This window comes from Cololabis saira, chromosome 22 (assembly GCF_033807715.1).
Source record: "Cololabis saira isolate AMF1-May2022 chromosome 22, fColSai1.1, whole genome shotgun sequence".
Taxonomy (NCBI): Eukaryota; Metazoa; Chordata; class Actinopteri; order Beloniformes; family Belonidae; genus Cololabis; species Cololabis saira.
In genome coordinates this window covers 32,719,222-32,740,603 of record NC_084608.1, presented here as the reverse complement: position 1 = coordinate 32,740,603, position 21,382 = coordinate 32,719,222, and the positions used below count along the sequence as shown (strand labels likewise).

General features: G+C 38.0%; 2 protein-coding genes across 2 annotated transcripts in view; both read right to left on the bottom strand.

The window, feature by feature from the left end:
* Window positions 1–10,596, bottom strand: part of LOC133423600 (ribosomal protein S6 kinase alpha-3) — a 72,397-nt gene extending 61,801 nt beyond the window's left edge. Inside the window, exon 1 of the mRNA XM_061713834.1 lies at window positions 10,349–10,596. Within this exon, the coding sequence (XP_061569818.1) occupies window positions 10,349–10,402 (54 nt within the window). The 5' untranslated portion in view covers window positions 10,403–10,596. The remainder of the gene's footprint in view (window positions 1–10,348) is intronic.
* Window positions 10,597–16,858: 6,262 nt separating this feature from the next.
* Window positions 16,859–20,268, bottom strand: LOC133423605 (protein CMSS1-like). Its single transcript, XM_061713845.1, has 2 exons — window positions 19,690–20,268; window positions 16,859–17,479 (listed from the first exon to the last, which is right to left on the bottom strand). The coding sequence occupies exons 1-2, from the start codon at window positions 20,182–20,184 to the stop codon at window positions 17,051–17,053; spliced, it is 924 nt and encodes a 307-aa protein (XP_061569829.1). The 5' UTR covers window positions 20,185–20,268; the 3' UTR covers window positions 16,859–17,050.
* Between the last annotated feature and the right edge of the window lie 1,114 nt (window positions 20,269–21,382).

The window sequence follows — 21,382 nt, the reverse complement described above, 5'->3', positions numbered from 1 at the left end:
CCGACAGCCTCAATCAGGGAGCAACCTTCAGAGAAGCTCCGGCGCTGATAACGAGCTCGTGGGAGGATTCGTTTAAACTTCCCCAACAAACTAATCACAACCAGAAACCGGGTTACGACCCCCGACTGCGGCGGCGGTGGGAAGTTTCTTCAGAGCCGTCGCTGCCGGGAACCTTTCTCAACGCTCGCAGCAAAAGCAGGTTCTGTAACGTGGAACTCTTCTGGTACCACTTTCCCACCAAACCGGTTCCAGAGCTGGTGCTGGTTCACAACTCGTTCAACTAGAGAACCGGTTTGTTTTTCCACAGCTCGGGGGCTAAGAGGAGCGATGTCATTACGTCACTGCAAACGTCAGTTACGCCGCTGCGTTTACGTGAAAGTTGAAGCAACAACGAGGTATCTGCTCTAGACTTGGTCCTCGTAGCTCCTCCGTGGACACATCTCTAAGGCCCTGTCCCAATACTCCCACTTCCCCTCGTTTTCAGCCCTACCCCTAAATTCTGCATGTTCCCGTGAGGGTAATTGTGTCCCAATTCCTCTTTTTACCTAGGGGGAGTGCTGAAAACGAGGGGTAGTGGATATGAATCTAGCCCAGGGATCAGCAACCTCATGCGGCTCTTTAGCGCCTCCCTAGTGGCTCCCTGGAGCTTTTTCAAAAATGTTTGACCTTTTTTTTACTTTTTTTCTTCTTTTTTTCCTCATTTTTTCCTTTTTTTCTTGTTTTTGGCTTTTTTCTCATTTTTTCTTCCTTTTTCCTTTCCTTTTAAATCTGGACATTTGGACATTTTGACTTTTTTCCCTCAACATTTCCACTTTTTTCTCGAGATTGTACTTCAACATTAATCTCGAAATTTTGACTTTTTTCTTGACATTTTCACTTTTTTCTCAACATTTCCACTTTTTTCTCGAGATTTCCACTTTTTTCCTCGAGATTGTACTTCAACATTAATCTCGATATTTCAACTTTTTTCTCGACATTTCGCCTTTCACCATTTGCCTTCATTCTAAGGCTTATACATACAAGACTTTTCATTTTTTGCGGCTCCAGACATATTTGTTTTTTGTGTTTTTGGTCCAATATGGCTCTTTCACCATTTTGGGTTGCCGACCCCTGATCTAGCCCTAAAGAGCGAGGGATTTCAGATGCACCCTAGTTGATCTAGGGCCAGAAAAATTTCCCAAATGCTTTTCGTCGTCATTTGCAGACTGAATAAAAAAAAAAAAACATGGCGGACATTTCTTATTTTTTAGTAAATAAAATCAATATTTTGAGTTAGTTTCTGCATAAAAATGCGTTTTGATTACATTTCTAGCGAGAAATATATATTTTACTTTCATAATATTCACTCAGTGAATGTACATAATCACTCGCTTTCAAACCTCACCAGAATAAAGGCTGATTTATGGTTCCGCGTTACACCAAAACAGAGCCTACGGTGTAGGTTACGTACCCTACACCGTAGGCTCTGCGTCGATTTAACGCGGAACCATAAATCAGCTCCCGAGCCAGCAGGCAGAAATCCCGAAATTTTTGGAGCAAATTTCTTAACAGGCGTAGCTACAACTGTTATATTTCATCTATTTAACCAACATTTATTTTCCTAAATGATTTATTTCAGCAAGCGGTAATTCTCCACAGAGCTGCAGGTTTCTCCCCGGGACGACGGTGCCGGTTGACCTGGCGATCACGTCTGTTCTCCTGCTGCTGCTGCTTCAAGTAGGGTTGCCACCCGTCCCGTAAAATATGGAATTGTCCTTTATTTGAGAAAAAAATGTTGCGTCCCGTATTGAACTAATACGGGACACGATTTGTACCGTATTTTCATTAACTTTTACACCATATTCTAGTTGAATTATTGAAATAAGTTAACTTTTACACCATATTCTAGTTGAATTATTGAAATAAATTAACTTTTACACCATATTCTAGTTGAATTATTGAAATAAATGAACTTTTACACCATATTCTAGTTGAATTATTGAAATAAATTAACTTTTACACCATATTCTTCACCTGTAGGCTATATTATACATCTGGGCTGATGTGGACATACATAGCATAGGAGGATATTTCAGCTGCTAGTATGGTTGTCTGTCTGTACAGTCATGCAAGTTCAATGCTATTAAAGCACTTTAAACTTTAAATCAAAGCATTTAGTTTTTTCATATAAAATAAACACATTTTTATTCAGTTTAGACGTTTTGGGGCTTTTTTTTTGGCTGCTGAAAATCAGGGCGTCCCTTATTTCTATTTCTGAAAGGTGGCAACCCTAGCTTCAAGCCGAAAACATCAGATCAAATTTCTTAACAGGCGTTATTTGGATAAACTTAGCGCAGGTTGGGGATCTTAACGGTTACTTTTACGCCTGAAAAAATATTAAAACTTAATAAAATGGCATATTAACAACGCTACAGCTGAAATTAAAACAGCTTTTGGCTCTCAGCTTCCTGATTAGTGCTGGTGCTGAAAGTAGGAGTAGGGGGAGTATTGGGACAGAACCCTGGGAATATTTCAAGTGCCCTAAAATCTGTGGCTTCTTTTTTTAGGGCTAGTGGTAGAAAGTAGGGGGTGTATTGGGATTGGCCCTAAAAGACAGGTTGTCTCCTCCTCCTCCCATGATGCTTTGCTGCATCCAGATTCATTCTGATTTGAAAATGTCTCCCAGTCTCGGACAGTGAACGCACCGTCAGCGCTTTCAGACAGAGAAGCTCCGTCCTCCACAGACGGGTCCATTAGAGGCGGAAAACACTGGGGTCGATAAGTTCTGTCTGATGGAACCACTTTCAGAGGGAGGAAGTGCTTGGCTGGTTGCCATGGCGACGCTACCTGCAGCCTATAGACAGGAGGAAGCCAGACCCGGTTCTCTGGATCTGGACCTTCGCCACAGTACCTGGGAACTCGTGCTCGGTCCCGGCTGAAACCAGAGCAGCCCTGTCCCAGTGATTCCCCACCAACCTCGTATCCACGGAAACGGAGGCGGGAGTGTGATGACGCGGGGCTGAACGAGCTTCCTCTAAGCTGCTGAGCGCTAAGAAATAAAATAACCTGCTCAGAAGGAAGGTGTCGGGTTTCAGGAGCTCAGCGGAGCGGCGACGCTCCGGGAGGTTCAGGATCAGCAGAAGAAGAAACAAGAAACAAGCCGCACTTCCTCTAGACCAGGGGTCGGCAACCCAAAATGTTGAAAGAGCCATATTGGACCAAAAACACAAAAAACAAATATGTCTGGAGCCGCAAAAAATGAAAAGACTTGTATGAGAGGAATACCTTAGAATGAGGGCAAATGGCGAAAGTCGAAATGTCGAGAAAAAAGTCGAAATGTCGATAAAAAGTCAAAATTCGAGAAAAAAGTCGAAATGTCGAGAAAAAAGTCAATATTTCGAGAAAAAAGTCAAAATTTCGAGAAAAACATTTGAAATGTCGAGATAAATGTTGAAGTACAATCTCGAGAAAAAAGTCGAAATGTCGAGAAAAAAGTTGAAATGTTGAGAAAAAAGTTGAAATGTCGAGAAAAAGTCAAAATTTAGAGAAAAAAGTCGAAATGACGAGAAAAAAGTCGAAATGTCGAGAAAAAAGTTGAGGAAATAGTCAGAATTTCGTGAAAAAAGTCAAAATGTCGAGATTAAAAAGGAAAGAAAAAAGAGAAGAAGATCCAGGAGCCACCAGGGTGGCGCTAAAGAGCCGCAAAGAACCAAACATCCACCTGAGAACTAGGAATGGGCGATATTTTACTTACTTCTTAAGAAAGAAAGAAAGAAAGAAAGAAAGAAAGAAAGAAAGAAAGAAAGAAAGAAAGAAAGAAAGAAAGAAAGAAAGAAAGAAAGAAAGAAAGAAAGAAAGAAAGAAAGAAAGAAAGAAAGAAAGAAAGAAAGAAAGAAAGAAAGAAAGAAAGAAAGAAAGAAAGAAAGAAAGAAAGAAAGAAAGAAAGAAAGAAATGAGCCAGAAAGAAAGAAAGAAAGAAAGAAAGAAAGAAAGATATGAGCCAGAAAGAAAGAAAGAAAGAAAGAAAGAAAGATATGAGCCAGAAAGAAAGAAAGAAAGAAAGAAAGATATGAGCCAGAAAGAAAGAAAGAAAGAAAGAAAGAAAGATATGAGCCAGAAAGAAAGAAAGAAAGAAAGAAAGATATGAGCCAGAAAGAAAGAAAGAAAGAAAGAAAGAAAGATATGAGCCAGAAAGAAAGAAAGAAAGAAAGAAAGAAAGATATGAGCCAGAAAGAAAGAAAGAAAGAAAGAAAGAAAGATATGAGCCAGAAAGAAAGAAAGAAAGAAAGAAAGAAAGAAAGAAAGAAAGATATGAGCCAGAAAGAAAGAAAGAAAGAAAGAAAGAAAGAAAGATATGAGCCAGAAAGAAAGAAAGAAAGAAAGAAAGAAAGAAAGAAAGAAAGAAAGAAAGAAAGAAAGAAAGAAAGAAAGAAAGAAAGAAAGAAAGAAAGAAAGAAAGAAAGAAAGAAAGAAAGAAAGAAAGAAAGAAAGAAAGAAAGAAAGAAAGAAAGAAATGTTTCTGAAATGTGGTGATAGATTTATAGTTACAAAGGTGGAGTTGAATTGGTATTTTTTGTATCGTCATTTTTATCGTTATCGGGATAAATGCCAGAAATGATCGTGATACATTTTTTAGTCCGTACCGCCCATCCCTACTGAGAACCAAACATCCACCTAAAGGACCAAACATCCCAGAGACATCAGCTGTTTCAGAGCGCTGCAGGAGGAGAGGGGGCGGGGCCAGGTGATGGAGGGGGCGGGGCCATGTGATGGAGGGGGCGGGGCCAGCCGGGCAGGTACCGGCTCGCCCGGGAACCATGACTCGCTGACTCAGGAACCTCCCGCCCTGCACGTCCCTTCATGCTCAGACAGGAAGTCTCAGCACGCCGTCGTGCCGGCGGAGGCTCCGCCCCCTGATCTCTATCAGGAGGAAGACAAGAGAAACAATCCTGACGGATCAGACCACGCCGGGCCTGCAGGTCCTGCAGGGTTCTGGTCCAGGAACTGGGGTGGACCAGAACCGTCAGGTGTCATGTCATTATCTTTTACCTTTTTTTTAATCTGTCATTGTTGCTTTATTTGAACCTTCAACCAAAAACCCGCTAACAGGCCCCTAAAAGTCCAATAACCGCCGTCTGGACCCGTCTGGACCCGCAGATGGGTCACCAGTTAGAGAGTAACGTCAGCATGAGACCGAGGTGCACTGCAAAAACTCAAAATCTTAAGAATTTGTCTCATTTCTAGTTAAAATGTCTCATTTTTAGTCAAAAAATGTCATTTTCAAGGCCTGGAAAAGTTTTGGAAACATAAGTTCACCCCAAAAGTTTTGGAAAAGTCATGGAATTTATTTTTCTCACTTAATGATAACATTTAGTAATAACAGCCTATAAAGGCTGAATTATGCTTCTGCGTCAAAATGACGCCGTGCCTACGGCGTGTGGTTTGGATCGACGCAGAGGACACGCCGTCACCTGCGCCGTCTCTGACGTGCACCTCCCGAAAATTGTAACTACGCGTCGAGGAGACGCAGACCACACGCAGACCGAGAGGGCTGTGATTGGTTCGTTTGAAAGCGAAGCATTTCCGGTTTCCGGTTTGAATCAGTAGCGAACTTTCAGGGCTCTTTTCTTCGTTTATATGTGATTTTTTTTGTTTTTGTTTTTTGCACAATAGTTGTCCTTATCTCTTTGATTTACTGTGACCAGAAAAAGTCGGATAAACCATTCAGAAAAAGATCGCTAACTAGCGGAGAGACGGAGAAGTCTGAAGGGTTCAGCACGGCGTCACGGCTGCGGCGTGTGCTCTGCGTTGGTGTGACGCAGAAGCATATTTCAGCCTTAAGGTAGATTTAAAATTGATCAATAAATATTTTGTATAGAAAAGTCTTGCGCGTTCTCACGCGTGACGTGCCTAGCATCTTTTTACATAGTTTTACACTGCAAAAACTCAAAATTTTAACAAGAATATTTGTCTTATTTCTAGTTAAAATGCCTCATTTTTAGTCAAAAAATCTCATTACACCTAAAACAAGACTCATCACTGGAAAAAACAACAATTTTCACGTTTCAAGTAGATTTTCACTTAAAATAAGTAGAAAAATCTGCCAGTAGAACAATATTTTTTTGCTTGTAATGAGAAGATAAATCTTGTTCCACTGGCAGATTTTTCTACTTATTTCAAGTGAAAATTTACTTGAAACAGGTGAAAATTGTCAAATAACAAGTTATTTTTTCTGGTAATGACTCTTGTTTTAAGTGTAATGAGATTTTTTGACTAAAAATGAGACATTTTAACTAGAAATAAGACAAATCTTCCTGGTAAGATTGTGAGTTTTTGCAGCGTGGCGCTGAACCCGGCTCGGTACGTTCTGTACCGGTTGAGGTCCGATGGGACCGGGACACGAGGCCCCTGGTGTCGGACCCGTCGCTCAGGTCCGGCGGTACCAAACGGAGTTCCCGGGTACCGTCTTGGAGCTCAGGGAACCAAGTCGGGCTGATGTCCGTCAGATTAACGGCAGTAACTCCTTTATGGCCTCGGCCCGGTTTTATGGCGCCGTTAGAGCTCAAGCCCGGTTAATCATCGACCCGCTACGTGTCCAGCTGTTCCTAATGGTTTTCTACCTTTGTAGAGCTACAATTTTACTGTTTTACTCCCTAAACCACTTCCTTGTCTCGTGCCAGGCCGTTATTGTAAATAAGAACGTTTGACCTGCCTGGCTAAATAAAGGCCAATGACAGAATGAATATCAAATAAAGCCATAGAATTGTTGTAATTTTTCTCTTTATTGTATAATGTTCACAAAGTGTAATGCAATTCATGTCATGGGTAGTGTATTTTGAAGGATCAAATACTCAACATCCCATATTATCCATTTTACATCGTGCAAGAAATGATGCAAACTTTGAAAATCGACTGTGTGTATGCGCAAAACCACAAAATAGCATTTCTCAGCAGGTAGCAAGGATTGACAGAACACCGGTACTTTCAGTGAAGGTTGTCATTACCGATGTGAGTCGCTCCCGATTTGAGTCACACATGCGCAGTCGCGTCCACATCTTGTCAACAGCCTTTTTTCATCACCAAAACTTTTATAGGAAATCCAAATCCAGCTCAATGAATGTAAAATGATTGTAATGTCATGTTAAAAATGTGTTATATGTGTATATATATATATATATATATATATATATATACATATATATATATATATATATGTATATATATATATATATATATACACACTACTCACAATAGGTTAGGGATATTGTGAGAGACTATTTTTATTGTCAACATTTTTGGGCTAATATTAAACTAATGAAAATGGTGTTTCTTGGTGTTTCTTCTCATTCATCATTAGTAATAGGGTCAAAGACGTGACGCTTACTTTTTCTGTCCGATGGAACTTTTTACCTAATAATAAACATAAAAATGAATAAAAAATATAACATGTATGTCCAATACGTTCCTTCTACATGTGCCCACTCTTATTTTATTTAAACATGTTGGTTATTGGTCATTTTCTGCCATCTGAAGTGTGAAAACATCATGTGGGGTGACCGTCCGGCCTTGACTTCTGTTTGGACAACTGGTTTTAAATCACATTAAAACAATTTAAAAATAATGCTTGCCCTATTGGGCATACTTTCAAACTTGTTTTAGATGTATTGACAAAGTTATGGAACATTTGTACACACATTTCAATCATAATACACAAACTAATCTTGTCCGAATATGTTCATTGTCTGAATTATCATCTGGGGTGACCATGAAAAAAATACAATTGAGGGACTTTTATATCGACAATCATCTCAAAGAGGATGTTGCATCAGCCAGTTACTCCATGAGGGTCCCAGAGAAACAACCTGCAGGTCAGTAGTCTCTCTCTCCTTTACAAATAAATCCTCTTTCTAACTGCTGCAGTGTATACGTCACATTTTGATATCATGTGGGGTGACCACCCTAAAACTGTAAATAATTCGTTTTATTTGCAAATCTATATTTTGAAGGTAAATTTGTTAGTGACATGTGGTGAGAAGTAGCTAGCTTAGATCATATGGCTAACTGTTAGCCTGTTATATTTGATTAAACTTGAAAGCATCATGTGGGGTAACCAACAAATGGCAATTCTGTATCAAATTCAAAATTGAATGTCTATCAGTTTTGGTTCAAATATAAATTATTGGTATAGCATGCATAAGTGGATACACCTTGTACACATTTTAAATCAGTTTTATGAATTTTAGAGTAAGAAAGAGGGTGACACTGCCATTATGGATAGAATGTATTTAAAAATGGTTTTCAAAAAATGAAAGGAAAAATTTGTCTATCTTTCTTGAACAGTTAATTTAATTACTGATACTTATTAAAATATAAATTTTGTTATGGAAATCTATTAATTTTGAGATAAATGGTCGCCCCAAATGACGGTTTAAAGGTTTAAAAACACTAAAATACCTTTGTTTGAAGTTTTCACATACATGTATGTGTACACTACATTTCAAATGTTTGGAAAATGGCCAAAAATATCTTTATTTTAAGTATTTTAAAAATGGGCTACTCAAAGGCCTTATACGTCTTTGACCCAATATCAAAGGGAACTTTTACTTATTTCATCAAAATTCAGACCAAATAGGAAAAGCAATCATGTAAATAATAATATCCCTAACTTATTTGCGCATGTGTGACTGAAATCGGGTAGCAACTCACATCGGGTAATGACAAGGAGGGGAAGGTTCGATCCCCGTGCTGCCGATAAACACCGGTCACGTGGTCCCGGTGTTCTGCCTATTTCTGCTACCTGTCCAGAAATGCGACTTTGTGCTTCTGCGCATGCGCACAGTCGATTTTCAAAGTTTGATTGCCACGCCAATCATTTCTTGCACCATGTAAAATTGATAATATGGGATGTTGAGTATTTGATCCTTCAAAATACACTACCCATGATCAGAGGTGGGTAGTAACGAGTTACATTTACTCCGTTACATTTACTTGAGTAAGTTTTGGGAAATTTTTTACTTTTAGGAGTAGTTTTGAATCACAATACTTTTTACTTTTACTTGAGTAGATTTGTGAAGGAGAAACTGTTTCTCTTACTCCGCTACATTAGGCTACGTTGAGCTGTTACTTTTCTTTTATCCACGTACGGGTCAATCTCATGACATCACTGGGTGATTCTTTGGGAAAAATGTTTGTTTTTGTTTTGTTACATATACACAAACATACAAACACACAGAGTTTATATGAGTTCATGGGCTTGTTCTAGTTCTGGTTAAAAAAGAAAAGTACAATGGCTTGAAATTTTGTGCTACTTGTGCTTAATTTATTTTTTTATTCTGTTATTATTTTATTTATTAAAAGTACTTGAATTTACTTTAAGATTATTTTAATTTAAGCTATTTTTTTATTAATTTTAATTTATTTTATTGATTTAATTTGCCTGAAATTGATTATTTTGTACTTTTGTCTGTTTGAATGGTTGTGTTAAAAAAAAAAAATCAGACGTTACTCAACAGTTACTCAGTTCTTGAGTAGTTTTTTCACCAAGTACTTTTTTACTTTTACTCAAGTAATTATTTGGATGACTACTTTTTACTTCTACTTGAGTCATATTATTCTGAAGTAACAGTACTTTTACTTGAGTACAATTTTTGGCTATTCTACCCAGCTCTGCCCATGACATGCATTACACAAGAGGAGAAAAAAACAACAATTCTATGGCTTTATTTGATATTCATTCAGTCATTGGCCTTTATTTAACCAGGCAGGTCATTAAGAACATTTTTATTTACAATGACGGCCTGGCAAGAGACAAGGAAGTGGTTTAGGGAGTAAAACACAATAAAATTGTAGCTCTACAAAAAAGGTAGAAAACCATTAGGTAGCATTTTTTGGCAAACCAGCAGAAATTGGCAAAACACCGGTGTTATGCCGATCCTTGCTACCTGGCGAGAAATGTGACTTTGTGGTTCTGCGCATGCGCACATTCGATTTTCAAAGTTTGATTGCCACGCCAATCATTTCTTGCACCATGTACAATTGATAATATGGGATGTTGAGTATTTGATCCTTCAAAATTAAACTACCCATGACATGAATTACACAAGAGGAGAAAAAACTAACAATTATATGGCTTTATTTGATATGAATTCAGTCATTGGCCTTTATTTAACCATTATTAAGAACATTCTTATTCACAGTGACGGCCTGGCAAGAGACAAGGACGTGGTTTAGGGAGTAAAACAGTAAAACTGTAGCTCTACAAAAGGTAGAAAACCATTAGGGAGCTTCTTTTTTTTTGCAAAACAGCAGAAATCCTGGAGCAGGTTCCGCCCCGGCCCGGCCCCGGCCCCGGGTCCAGGTAGGGACTCACCTGTTCTCCCCCCGGCAGCTTCTGCCAGGGGTCGGCCAGCTGCGCCAGCGGCATCTTCCTCCTCTTCTCTGCACTTTCCTCCTCCTCTTCCGCGTCCTCCCTTCTTCCTCCGGCTCGCCTTTACAAGTCCCTTAAAAACCCAGCAGAACCCGGCGGAACGGAACCGAGCCGAGCGACCGAGAGGAACTGATCCCGGATCTGCCCCTTTTTCCTCGAAGCGGATCTACTCGATCCAGTCCGTCCTCCCTCCGTCTCTCTGTCTCCACCTCTTTGGCGTGATTTATGCTTCCGCGTTACTTCGACGCAGAGCCTACGGCGTAGTCACGCCGTAGGGTATAGGCTGATTTATGGTTCTGCGCTACACCAACGCAGAGCCTACGGCGTAGGTTACGCGTACCATAGACATATACGTAGACGCCGCATTGAGTGTTCTTGCCCGCTGCTGCGATACGTCAACGTCGCCGCCATATTGGATGTTCAAGACTGCGCTGTAAACTAATACAAGTAAATGGACTTATTTTTATAAAGCGCCTTTCTACAAAGAAATTTACGTTTTACGTCTCATTCATTCATTCACACACGCACTAATATACTTGGGAAACTACGACGGAGTATTAGGGCCAAACTAAGACAAAAAAAAAGGAAATTACGAGAATAAAGTCGTAAAATTACGAGAATAAAGTCGTAATATTTTGAGAATAAAGTCGTAATATTACGAGAATAAAGTCATAATATTATATATATTATAAATATATAAATATAACTTCACAAAATGCTCAATATTCCTCATTTTTACACAGGGAGAAGAGTTCTCATAAATTATATTCTCATAATATTACGACTTTACTCTCGTAATGTTACGACTTTATTCTCGCAATGTTACGACTTTATTCTCGTAATGTTACGACTTTATTCTCGTAATGTTACGACTTTATTCTCGTAATATTACGACTTCATTCTGGTAATATTACGACTTTAATCTCATAATATAACGACTTTATTCTCATAATACGACTTTATTCTATAACGACTTTATTCTCGTAATTTTACGACTTTATTCTCATTATATTATGACTTTATTCTCGTAATTTCCAATTTTTTTTGTCTTAGTTTGGCCCTAATACTCCGTCGTAGGAAACAGTTAGGCACCAAATATAATATATTTAATTTTCTCAAATGGCAAAAATAAGAACTTTATTGATCCCACATAGGAGTAATTCATGTTATATCCCCCCTCACAAAAATAAGAAAAATAGAGAAACATATTTTCTCATCAACAAAACAAATTCAAAAAAAATTCAAATAAATAAATAACATATTTGAACCATTTTTCAGACAATAAAATAACTGAAAAAAATCTGAAAAATGGTTCATATATGTTATTTTGTTACTTGAAATTTTTAAAATATGTTTATGTAAAATATGCTTTGTTGATGAGAAAACATGTTTCTCTATTTTTCTTATTTTTGTGAGGGGGGATATATATTGTTTTTCAGCACTACCTTGTTCTCTATAGCTGATATAACATGAATTACTCCTATGTGGGATCAATAAAGTTCTTATTTTTGCCATCTGAGAAAATTAAATATATTATATTTGGTGCCTAACTGTTTCCCAAGTATATTACTGCGTGTGTGAATAAATAAATGAGACGTAAAACGTAAATTTCTTTGTAGAAAGGCGCTTTATGAAAATAAGTCCATTTACTTGTATTAGTTTACAGCGCAGTCTTGCCACATCCAATATGGCGGCGACGTTGACGTACGGCTCAGCGCTCGATATAAAGGACAAGACAGTTGAATGTAAATTAAAAAGATAAATTAATAAAGATAAAAACTGAATAATGTGCGATAGTGGGTTTCATGTTAACAGATTCAGCAATTTACAGATGCCGATGGTCTTTTGTGCCTTTGTGTTTTTTGACCTCGTATATTGTTCAAGTTCTTTTTTGAGTACAAGGAGTTCAGGCTTTACCTCTTTCTCTCCCTGTGTCTCTCTACCTCTCTCTACCTCTCTCTCCCTCACTTCCGGTCTGGCCCAATATGGCGGCCGGTGTCGGCTTACCTGTCCGTCAGAGGGTGACGTCAAGCAGGGGGCGTGGCCTCCCCCCCGAGGTAGCGAGTCATCAACACGTGTCTCTGCCAACATGAGTCACGACTAAAACCTGGACGTTTGCTTCTTTCTACGTGTGAAGAAGTTTTACCAAGTTAGAAATATGTTGTCATCTTTCCAGTAAAGACGGAAAAAATACACAATAATCACTGAAATATCTTAAAACTAACAAAAGTTCGGCAGACTTCACCCTTCCTGGCGTGGTGAATCTTTTTAGCCCCCTTTTTTTGTGAGTGAAAGGATTTTTTAACTATTTGACTCGAACCTGAATTGAATTAGATGCATATTTTTGAATGCCATGAACACATGGAAATCACACATAAATAGTGTAAAATCAAGAATGTCTAAAACCCTAGCAATAGTAAATAAAACAAATTATTTTTTCCGTCAAAGAGCACAGTTTTAATGTATAACTCACTCATTGTTCCATACATGACTTATTGTGTGGAGATATGGGGTAACACCTATAAAACAAATACAAACCCTATTTTCCTGTTACAGAAAAGAGCTTTAAGGATAATTCATAGATCTGACTATTATAAACCAACAAATAATCTTTTTATTAAATATAATACCTTAAAATTCCATGATATAGTAGAGCAGAAAACTGTTCTATTTGCCTTTAAATCAGCAGAAACTGCTTCCAAACTGCATTCAGGATTTGTTCCAGATAAAAGAAACGCGCTATGACCTGAGGGGGAAACTCATGTTTGAGACGACGACAGCAAGAACTAATATTAAAAAGAGATGTACATCAGTTAAGGCTAGAGAAATATGGAATAGTTGTAATAACAACCTAAAAATGTGTCGTTCTATCTTCAAGTTTAAGAAATTGTTTAAAGAAAATACTGTAAATAAATATAAAACACTATAATTATAAAGTATACTATCAAAAACATTCTAGGATGTGAAACGTCAATTTAAAATTTTGTCTTACTTATTTTTTTCTTCTTTATGTATTGTTTGTTTTCACTGAGTAAAAGCTAATGTCTCATATTTTTGCTGATCATAAGAAAAAAGGGTCGGCCCTATAAACTACGGCTTCAGCTACACCTTTTCTGCAAAAGAAATGTTTTTTTTTTCTTTCCTTTTCATCTTGTTCTGTACAAGCCGAAATAAAGATTCATAACATAACATAACATGGAAAACAAGTTATTATCCAGCAATTCACTGTAATACAAAATAACAAAATGAACTAAATAAAATGAGTATCTTTCTTCAACAGAAACATGTCGTGCTTCACTTAAAATGGTATAAATTCATATAAAATAGAAAGAAAGCAGAACATTCACTCTGTAATAGTGCACATTTTTAGTGCAATAACAAAAGTGAAAACGGGAAGTCTGTAGAAAACTTGTGAACATATTTGTGCCTCAAAAGGCCATGACTTTAGGCTACAGTTGTGTTTCCATTGGCATTTTATGACTATTTTTTGCAGAATTTCTGAAAATGTGCTTATTTAAAGTGCTGAAGGCATTTTGTGAATATTTACAATATACAACATTTCTAGGGGTATTAAGGGGTGGTGAATCCAAATCTGCTGTATATGAAGCTCAAAAATGTCCCAAAATGCCTCAAAATTGAGAAATCCAACATGGCCGCCAGGCTGAAATCTATTTTTCAGTATATCTTTTTGACTAAACAAGGTACAAACATGAATTAAATGTACTTTTGTAAGTTTTCCTACATGACGACCTCTTTATCACTAATGACCACCTTTTTCTCTACACTTGTGCTGATTATTGACACTTGATCTAAATCAGGACGGGATGTTAAATTCCCATGTGTGAAAACCTGTGAACATTTAATTCAAGTTCGTAACTTTTTGTACATTTGTTTGTACATTTGACCTCAAAACAAAATACAAAGTAAATAAAAGTACCCTAATAACAATAATAATAATTGAGTAATTATTCATAGTTAAACACCACTTTTTTTGCAATATCTAAGCAGTTTCTTCACATTACATCTCAATTCTGAATATGGCATCGAATTGCCCATGTAGGAAAACTTACAAAAGTACATTTAATTCATGTTTGTACCTTGTTTAGTCAAAAAGATATACTTTTGGAAGAACTAGATTCGATTGTTTCATGTACGAATTGGATTATCTTTTGTTTGTTATTTATATTTGAACATTTGAAAATAAAGACTTTGATCAAAAAAAGAAAGACTGGACCAGGACTCTGGTGGAACCAGACTGGACCAGGAAGAGATGAAGCTCAAGTCCATAATAAAGATTAAAATGGTTATTTAGAGATTTAAAACCCTCTTAAAGTGGCAGATCCACTAAACGAGGACGTCAACCTGTCAACCGTCTCAAAAGGGTACACAAGCACAAAAGTCAAAGATCCTAAATACTTTTCAACATAAAAAGTGAAGAACTCGCAACGAATGTAAATAAAAACTAAAACATAGAGATGCTAAACAATTTACAGATGAACACAACATCACAGTCCAACTAAAGAGGTGAAAAAGATTAAAAGATGAGAAACTAAAGATAAAAAAACACTAAATGTAAAACATCAGAAATCTCCTGGTGAAAAGAAATGTTAAAAAAAACAAATTGATGAAAAGTTGACTAAATGTGACACATTCCAACAGGTAGATAAATAAAAACTGATAATAAAACACCAAATGTTTGAGTCTGCAGCGACGCCTGCTGGCGGACGAAGGAACAACACGACACTCATTTATTTTGTGATATTTTATTGCTTTAAATATACAGGTTTAATGATTTTAGTAGGTCTTAAATCAAATAATATTTTATAGCCACCGAAACAAAACCAAAGTTCCCAGCTGTCTTCTTCAGACTTATTTTGATCCAGCAAACACTTTAACAGCCACATAAATAAAATAGTAATAATAAATCTATCTTTACAAGCTCAGTAACAGAAACAGACGGTCCAACTAATTCACTCTACAATAAAATGACCAAAGTTCGACTGTAAACCTCCTTTCCTCGGCAGATTTGGGCATTTCACGTAAAAACCTCTCTCCTTCTTCTACAAGCATGGTTTTCTGGAGCCTGGTACTCCTGGCAGGGTCTCCCATGCCCGACAGGTCGAAGGCTAGAGGCCGAACAAAGAGAGATCCCCTGGTCCTCCAGGTTGGGGGTTGGGCTGAGGGCCGATAACCCGCTCCCGTAAAAAAAAATACTCTATTACAGAAACCACAAACAGAGCAGGAACACACCTGGGGAACGTTGTGGCCAGTCCTCACAAACGGAGAGACATTATGACGCGCAGGGGCCAAAGCCGACCAGAACATCAGGCAACAGAGCAATGACTTGGGCACCAGAAGGGAAGAGAAGACAGGGAAGACCAGAGACCTGGAGACGCACCGTCGAGAAGCCATTGCTGAAAATGAAAGTAACGCTGCAAACAGAAACAAACGCCGCTGCAAATGAAATAAATGCTTAGCAAATAAAATAAACGCTGCAAACAAATAGAAAAGCCGCTGCAAATAAAAGAAACGCTGAAAATATAAAGAAACCCCACTTCAAATAAAGTAAAAAAACGACGCAAATAAAAAAGCCACAACGGAAGTGAATTACCCGGGGCTGTTTTTGCCGATGAACCAGTGTTTTTATGTGAGAGGGGTTGTTGTTTTTATCATTAACAATAATGCCAAGAATAATCTAAAGCGTGGGTAACAATAGTTATTTGTATGAATGTGAAGTTGAAGCTGTGTGTGGTGGTCACGGACCTTGGCTTGGGAGCTTTGAAAGAACTAGATTTGATTGTTTCATGTACGAATTGGATTATCTTTTGTTTGTTATTTATATTTGAACATTTGAAAATAAAGACTTTGATCAAAAAAAGAAAGACTGGACCAGGAGGACTCTGGTGGAACCAGACTGGACCAGGAAGAGATGAAGCTCAAGTCCATAATAAAGATTTAAATGGTTATTTAGAGATTTAAAACCCTCTTAAAGAGGCAGATCGACAACACAACGTCAACCTGACAACCGTCTCAAACAGGTAAACGAGCACAAAAGTAAAGATCCTAAATACTCTTCAACATAAAAAGTGAAGAACTCGCAACAAATGCAAATAAAAACTAAAACATTAGAAATAGAGATGCTAAACCATTTACAGATGAACACAACATCACACAGTCCAACTAGAGGTGAAAAAGATTAAAAGATGAGCAACTAAAGATTAAAAAAAAAAAAAACACTAAATGTAAAACATCAGAAATTTCCTGGTGAAAAGAAATGTTAAAAAAAAAAACAACAAATTGATGAAAAGTTGACAAAATGTGACACATTCCAACAATAAAAAACGAGTGTGGTGGTCAGCGACTTCTCCTCTCACGTAAAAAACACCGGTGCATCAGCAAAAATAGTCAATTCACTTCCGTTGTGGCTTTTTTATTTGCGTCGTTTTATTTTCAGCTGCGTTTCTTTAATTTGCAGCGGCGTTTGTTTCTGTTTGCAGCGTTACTTTTATTTTCAGCAATGGCGGGTCTCGGCCACCGTACTTATGTGCCACAAGGCACGAAGTGGATAGGTAACAGGTTTATTCAATCAATCAAATCAATCAATCCCACTCGGCCGCGGTGCAGTGTGTGTGTTTCTCTTCGGTATTAAAACAGTCCTATCTTGACTCTTTCTTCTCGACACACGGCCAGGATTCCTGCGTCCAGCAGCTTCAGAAAGTCCAGTCTGATCTCAGGAATGTCCACCATCCTCTGCAGCTTGTGGTCCCTCCAGTTCCAGTCCAGGACCAGGAACTTCAGGGCCCGCAGGCTCAGCTCGTCTGCGTGAACCAGAGCTCCGATCCTCCCCGGGGTTCCCACGCCGATGTGGACCACGTCTTTCTGCAGCAGCTTCACCTGCTGCTCCACCTTGGTGTGTTTCTCCAGCAGCTTCAGCACCCTGGCTCCGGCCCGGAACGCCGTCAGCTGCTTGGTGAGCTCCACGGCCCGCAGCGCCGAGCTGCAGACGATCAGCACCACCACCGAGCTCTGCTCCCTGTGCTGCTTCTGGATCTTTGCCCATCTGGGACAAATCCGCTTCAGAAGAAGAAGAAGAAGAAGAAGAGGAAAGCCTTTATTATCATTATACTGGTACAATGAGATTAGGAAGCAGCTCCGTAAAAGTGCACACATGCAAAGACCATGGAAACAAGTATGAAATGAAAAACAGGAAACATAAATATATACAGTATATACACTATAAAAGAGTGAATGGGAGGATAAAAAATGTACATGAATGAGTGGACGAATATTGCAAATAGATAAATAAGGAATATTGGAACATTATGGATAGAAAATAGAAAATATTGCACAGTATGAGGTACCGGTAGTTTACTGGTTAAGAAAGTTCACAGCTTTGGGGAAAAAGCCGTCACTAGGAATGGGTGATATTTTACCGTTCACGATTTATCGTTAAAAAAATTCCCCACGGTAAGAATTTGTATCTCACGGTAAAAACAATAAATTCACATTGATGACGTTTTTGTGTAAAACTGATTTATGGTTCTGTGTTAAATCCACGCACAACGTAGGGAGGAAGGAAGGAAGGAGAAAAAGGAAAGAAAGAAAGAAAGAAAGAAAGAAAGAAAGAAAGAAAGAAAGAAAGAAAGAAAGAAAGAAAGAAAGAAAGAAAGAAAGAAAGAAAGAAAGAAAGAAAGAAAGAAGAAAAGGGAAAGAAAGAAACAAAGGAGATAAAGGAAAGAAAGAAAGAAAGAAAGAAAGAAAGAAAGAAAGAAAGAAAGAAAGAAAGAAAGAAAGAAAGAAAGAAAGAAAGAAAGAAAGAAAGAAAGAAAGAAAGAAGAAAAGGGAAAGAAAGAAAGAAAGAAAGAAGGAGAAAAAGGAAAGAAAGAAAGAAAGAAAGAAAGAAAGAAGAAAAGGGAAAGAAAGAAACAAAGGAGATAAAGGAAAGAAAGAAAGAAAGAAAGAAAGAAAGAAAGAAAGAAGAAAAGGGAAAGAAAGAAAGAAAGAAGGAGAAAAAGGAAAGAAAGAAAGAAAGAAAGAAAGAAAGAAAGAAAGAAAGAAAGAAAGAAAGAAAGAGACGAGGTTGGGGTTGGTAAGGACCTGCAGGTAGGAGGACAGGCTGGTCGTCAGGTCGTTGCTGGAGAGGAAGCAGGAATCCTGCAGCTGAGCGATACTTTAGCGTTCACGATAAACCGTCAAAAAATTCCCCACGGTAAGAATTTGTATCTCGCGGTAAAAACAATAAATTCCCATTAATGACGTTTTTGTGTAAAACTGATTTATGGTTCTGTGTTAAATCCACGCACAACGTACGTGAAGGAAGGAAGGAAGGAAGGAAGGAAGGAAGGAAGGAAGGAAGGAAGGAAGGAAGGAAGGAAGGAAGGAAGGAAGGAAGGAAGGAAGGAAGAAAGAAATGAGCCAGAAAGAAAGAAAGAAAGAAAGAAAGAAAGAAAGAAGAAAAAGGAAAGAAAGAAAGGAGAAAAGGGAAAGAAAGAAAGGAGAAAAAGGAAAGAAAGAAAGAAAGGAGAAAAAGGAAAGAAAGAAAGAAAGGAGAAAAAGGAAAGAAAGAAAGAAAGAAAGAAATGAGAAAAAGGAAAGAAAGAAAGAGAGAAAGGAAGGAGAAAAGAAAGGAAGGAAGGAAGGAAGAAAGAAAGAAAGGAGAAAAAGGAAAGAAAGAAAGAAAGAAATGAGAAAAATGAAAGAAAGAAAGAAAGAAATGAGAAAAAGGAAAGAAAGAAAGAAAGAAAGAAGAAAAAGGAAAGAAAGAAAGAAAGAAAAAAGAAAGAAAGAAAGGAGAAAAGGGAAAGAAAGAAAGAAAAATGAAGGAAAGAAAGAAAGAAAGAAAGAAAGGAGAAAAAAGAAAGGAAGGAAGAAAGAAAGAAAGAAAGAAAGGAGAAAAGGAAAGAAAGAAAGAAAAATGAAGGAAAGAAAGAAAGAAAGGAGAAAAGGAAAGAAAGAAAGAAAAATGAAGGAAAGAAAGAAAGAAAGAAAGAAAGGAGAAAAAAGAAAGGAAGAAAGAAAGAAAGAAAGAAAGAAAGAAAGAAAGAAAGAAAGAAAGAAAGAAAGAAAGAAAGAAAGAAAGAAAGAAAGAAAGAAAGAAAGAAAGAAAGAAAGAAAAATTCCCATTGGTGTAGTTTAGTAGCATTTAGTATCTTTTAGAGCAGTGTTTTGGCTCCAAAGACTGAATGTGGTGATACATTTATAGTTACAAAGGTGGAGTTGAATTGGTATTTTTCTTATCGCCATCCCTAGCTGTCCCTGAGTGTTTTAGTTGGGGTTTTAAGGACCTGCAGGTAGGAGGACAGGCTGGTCGTCAGGTCGTTGCTGGAGAGGAAGCAGGAATCCTGCAGCTGCAGCTGTTCCAGCTGTTCCAGCTGCTGCACCTCCAGGACTGACCTCTGGTCCTGCAAGTGTCGGCTCAGCAGCTCCTGCAGGTCGACCGGCCGGCCCGGCTGCAGCCCGCCCTGGACCGTCTTCTTCTTCTCCTTCCCCCTCCTCCTCTGGGGTTTACAGTCTTTACACTCTCCCTCCTCCTTCTTTTGGGGGGCTAACTTCTGCTGGCTGCTCTTCTTCGCCTTCACGGTTTTCTCCATCGCCTCCTTCCTCTTCTTCCTCTTCGCGGATCTCGCCAGGATTTTCTCCTCCGGCCAGTTTTCGTCCCCCGTCTCCTTTTCTGCCTCGGAGTTTTCGGAGTCAGTTTCTGGTTTATCGTCACCATAGTCCTCATTTTCATCCCTAAATGGCAAGTCGTTTACCAAGTTGTTTCCTTGGTTGTTTCCCATTTTCCTTTTCTTGTAAATAGTCCGTTAAGGACTCAGTACACTGATTAGCGTTTTCTGTGTTGTTGTTTGAAGCCCTTCTTCTTCTTCTTCTTCTTCTTGGTGTTTTTTGGCGGATTGCAATGCCAGCTGTAAGGTCATAGCGCCCCCTACTGGACCGGAGTGTGTAGGACACGATCTAGTTGTCTATAGCTTTATATTAAATAATCTAATATAATAATAATAATAATAATAATAATAATAATAATAATAATAATAATAATAATAATAATAATAATAATAATAATAATAATAATGAAAAGAGACAAAACTCTAAACAAAAAAAACGAACAAAAATCAATAAATAAATTTAAAAAAATAAACCGCTATATACTCACTTAGTGCTGGGCGCTATGACCAAAAATTTATATCACGGTATTTTTCAAAATTATATCGGTTTCACGGTACAGTACTTTTTTTTTCATGCACAACTGGGTGTTAACCACATTTTCTAATGATTTGGAAAGGAATTGCTGCAGTAAATTGGCTTAGAATGGCCTATTTTACTGTCATGAGGAGGAAATATTGTAGAAAAACATTAATGTCCACACTAGTATAAATACAGGTTTGCATTGCCTCACAAAATGATGCCGTTTACAATGAGGTGATTCTAATGAAGTGAGAGAATCAGTCAGACAACACTTAAAGACTTTAAGTGTTGTCTGACTGATCTTTTACAAAATTACAAGGTAGAAAATATTTATTGAACATAAAAAACTGAACAATTTTTAATTTCCCAGCATTATGTTGTTTTGGTTCCACCTCCTGGTGAATGTTAGGTAAAATTCTTACGTGGTTACTTTTTGATTGGCCAACGATTTATATTTGTGGTGCGGCGCCGGTATGGGAGTGGCCAGTCTATTTCCTTATATTACAACGCCGTTATTAATTGTTTGGTTTTTTTCCCCACTTATTCCACCGAACACCAAAAGTGTTTTTTTGCCATTTTCGGCCGAACAATTTCGGTTACCGAATTATCGGTGCATCACTACTGCTAAACAGTCCCCTTACAAGCAGTGTCCAGCGGCGCTACGTTCTGCGGAACGGCGCGGCGGAACGTAGCGCTACGTTCCGCCGCTGTGTACGTTACTGTACATACTCACCGGTATTACGGTATATGAAAAATTCATATCAGAAAAATAAACACCGGTATTCGGTATGA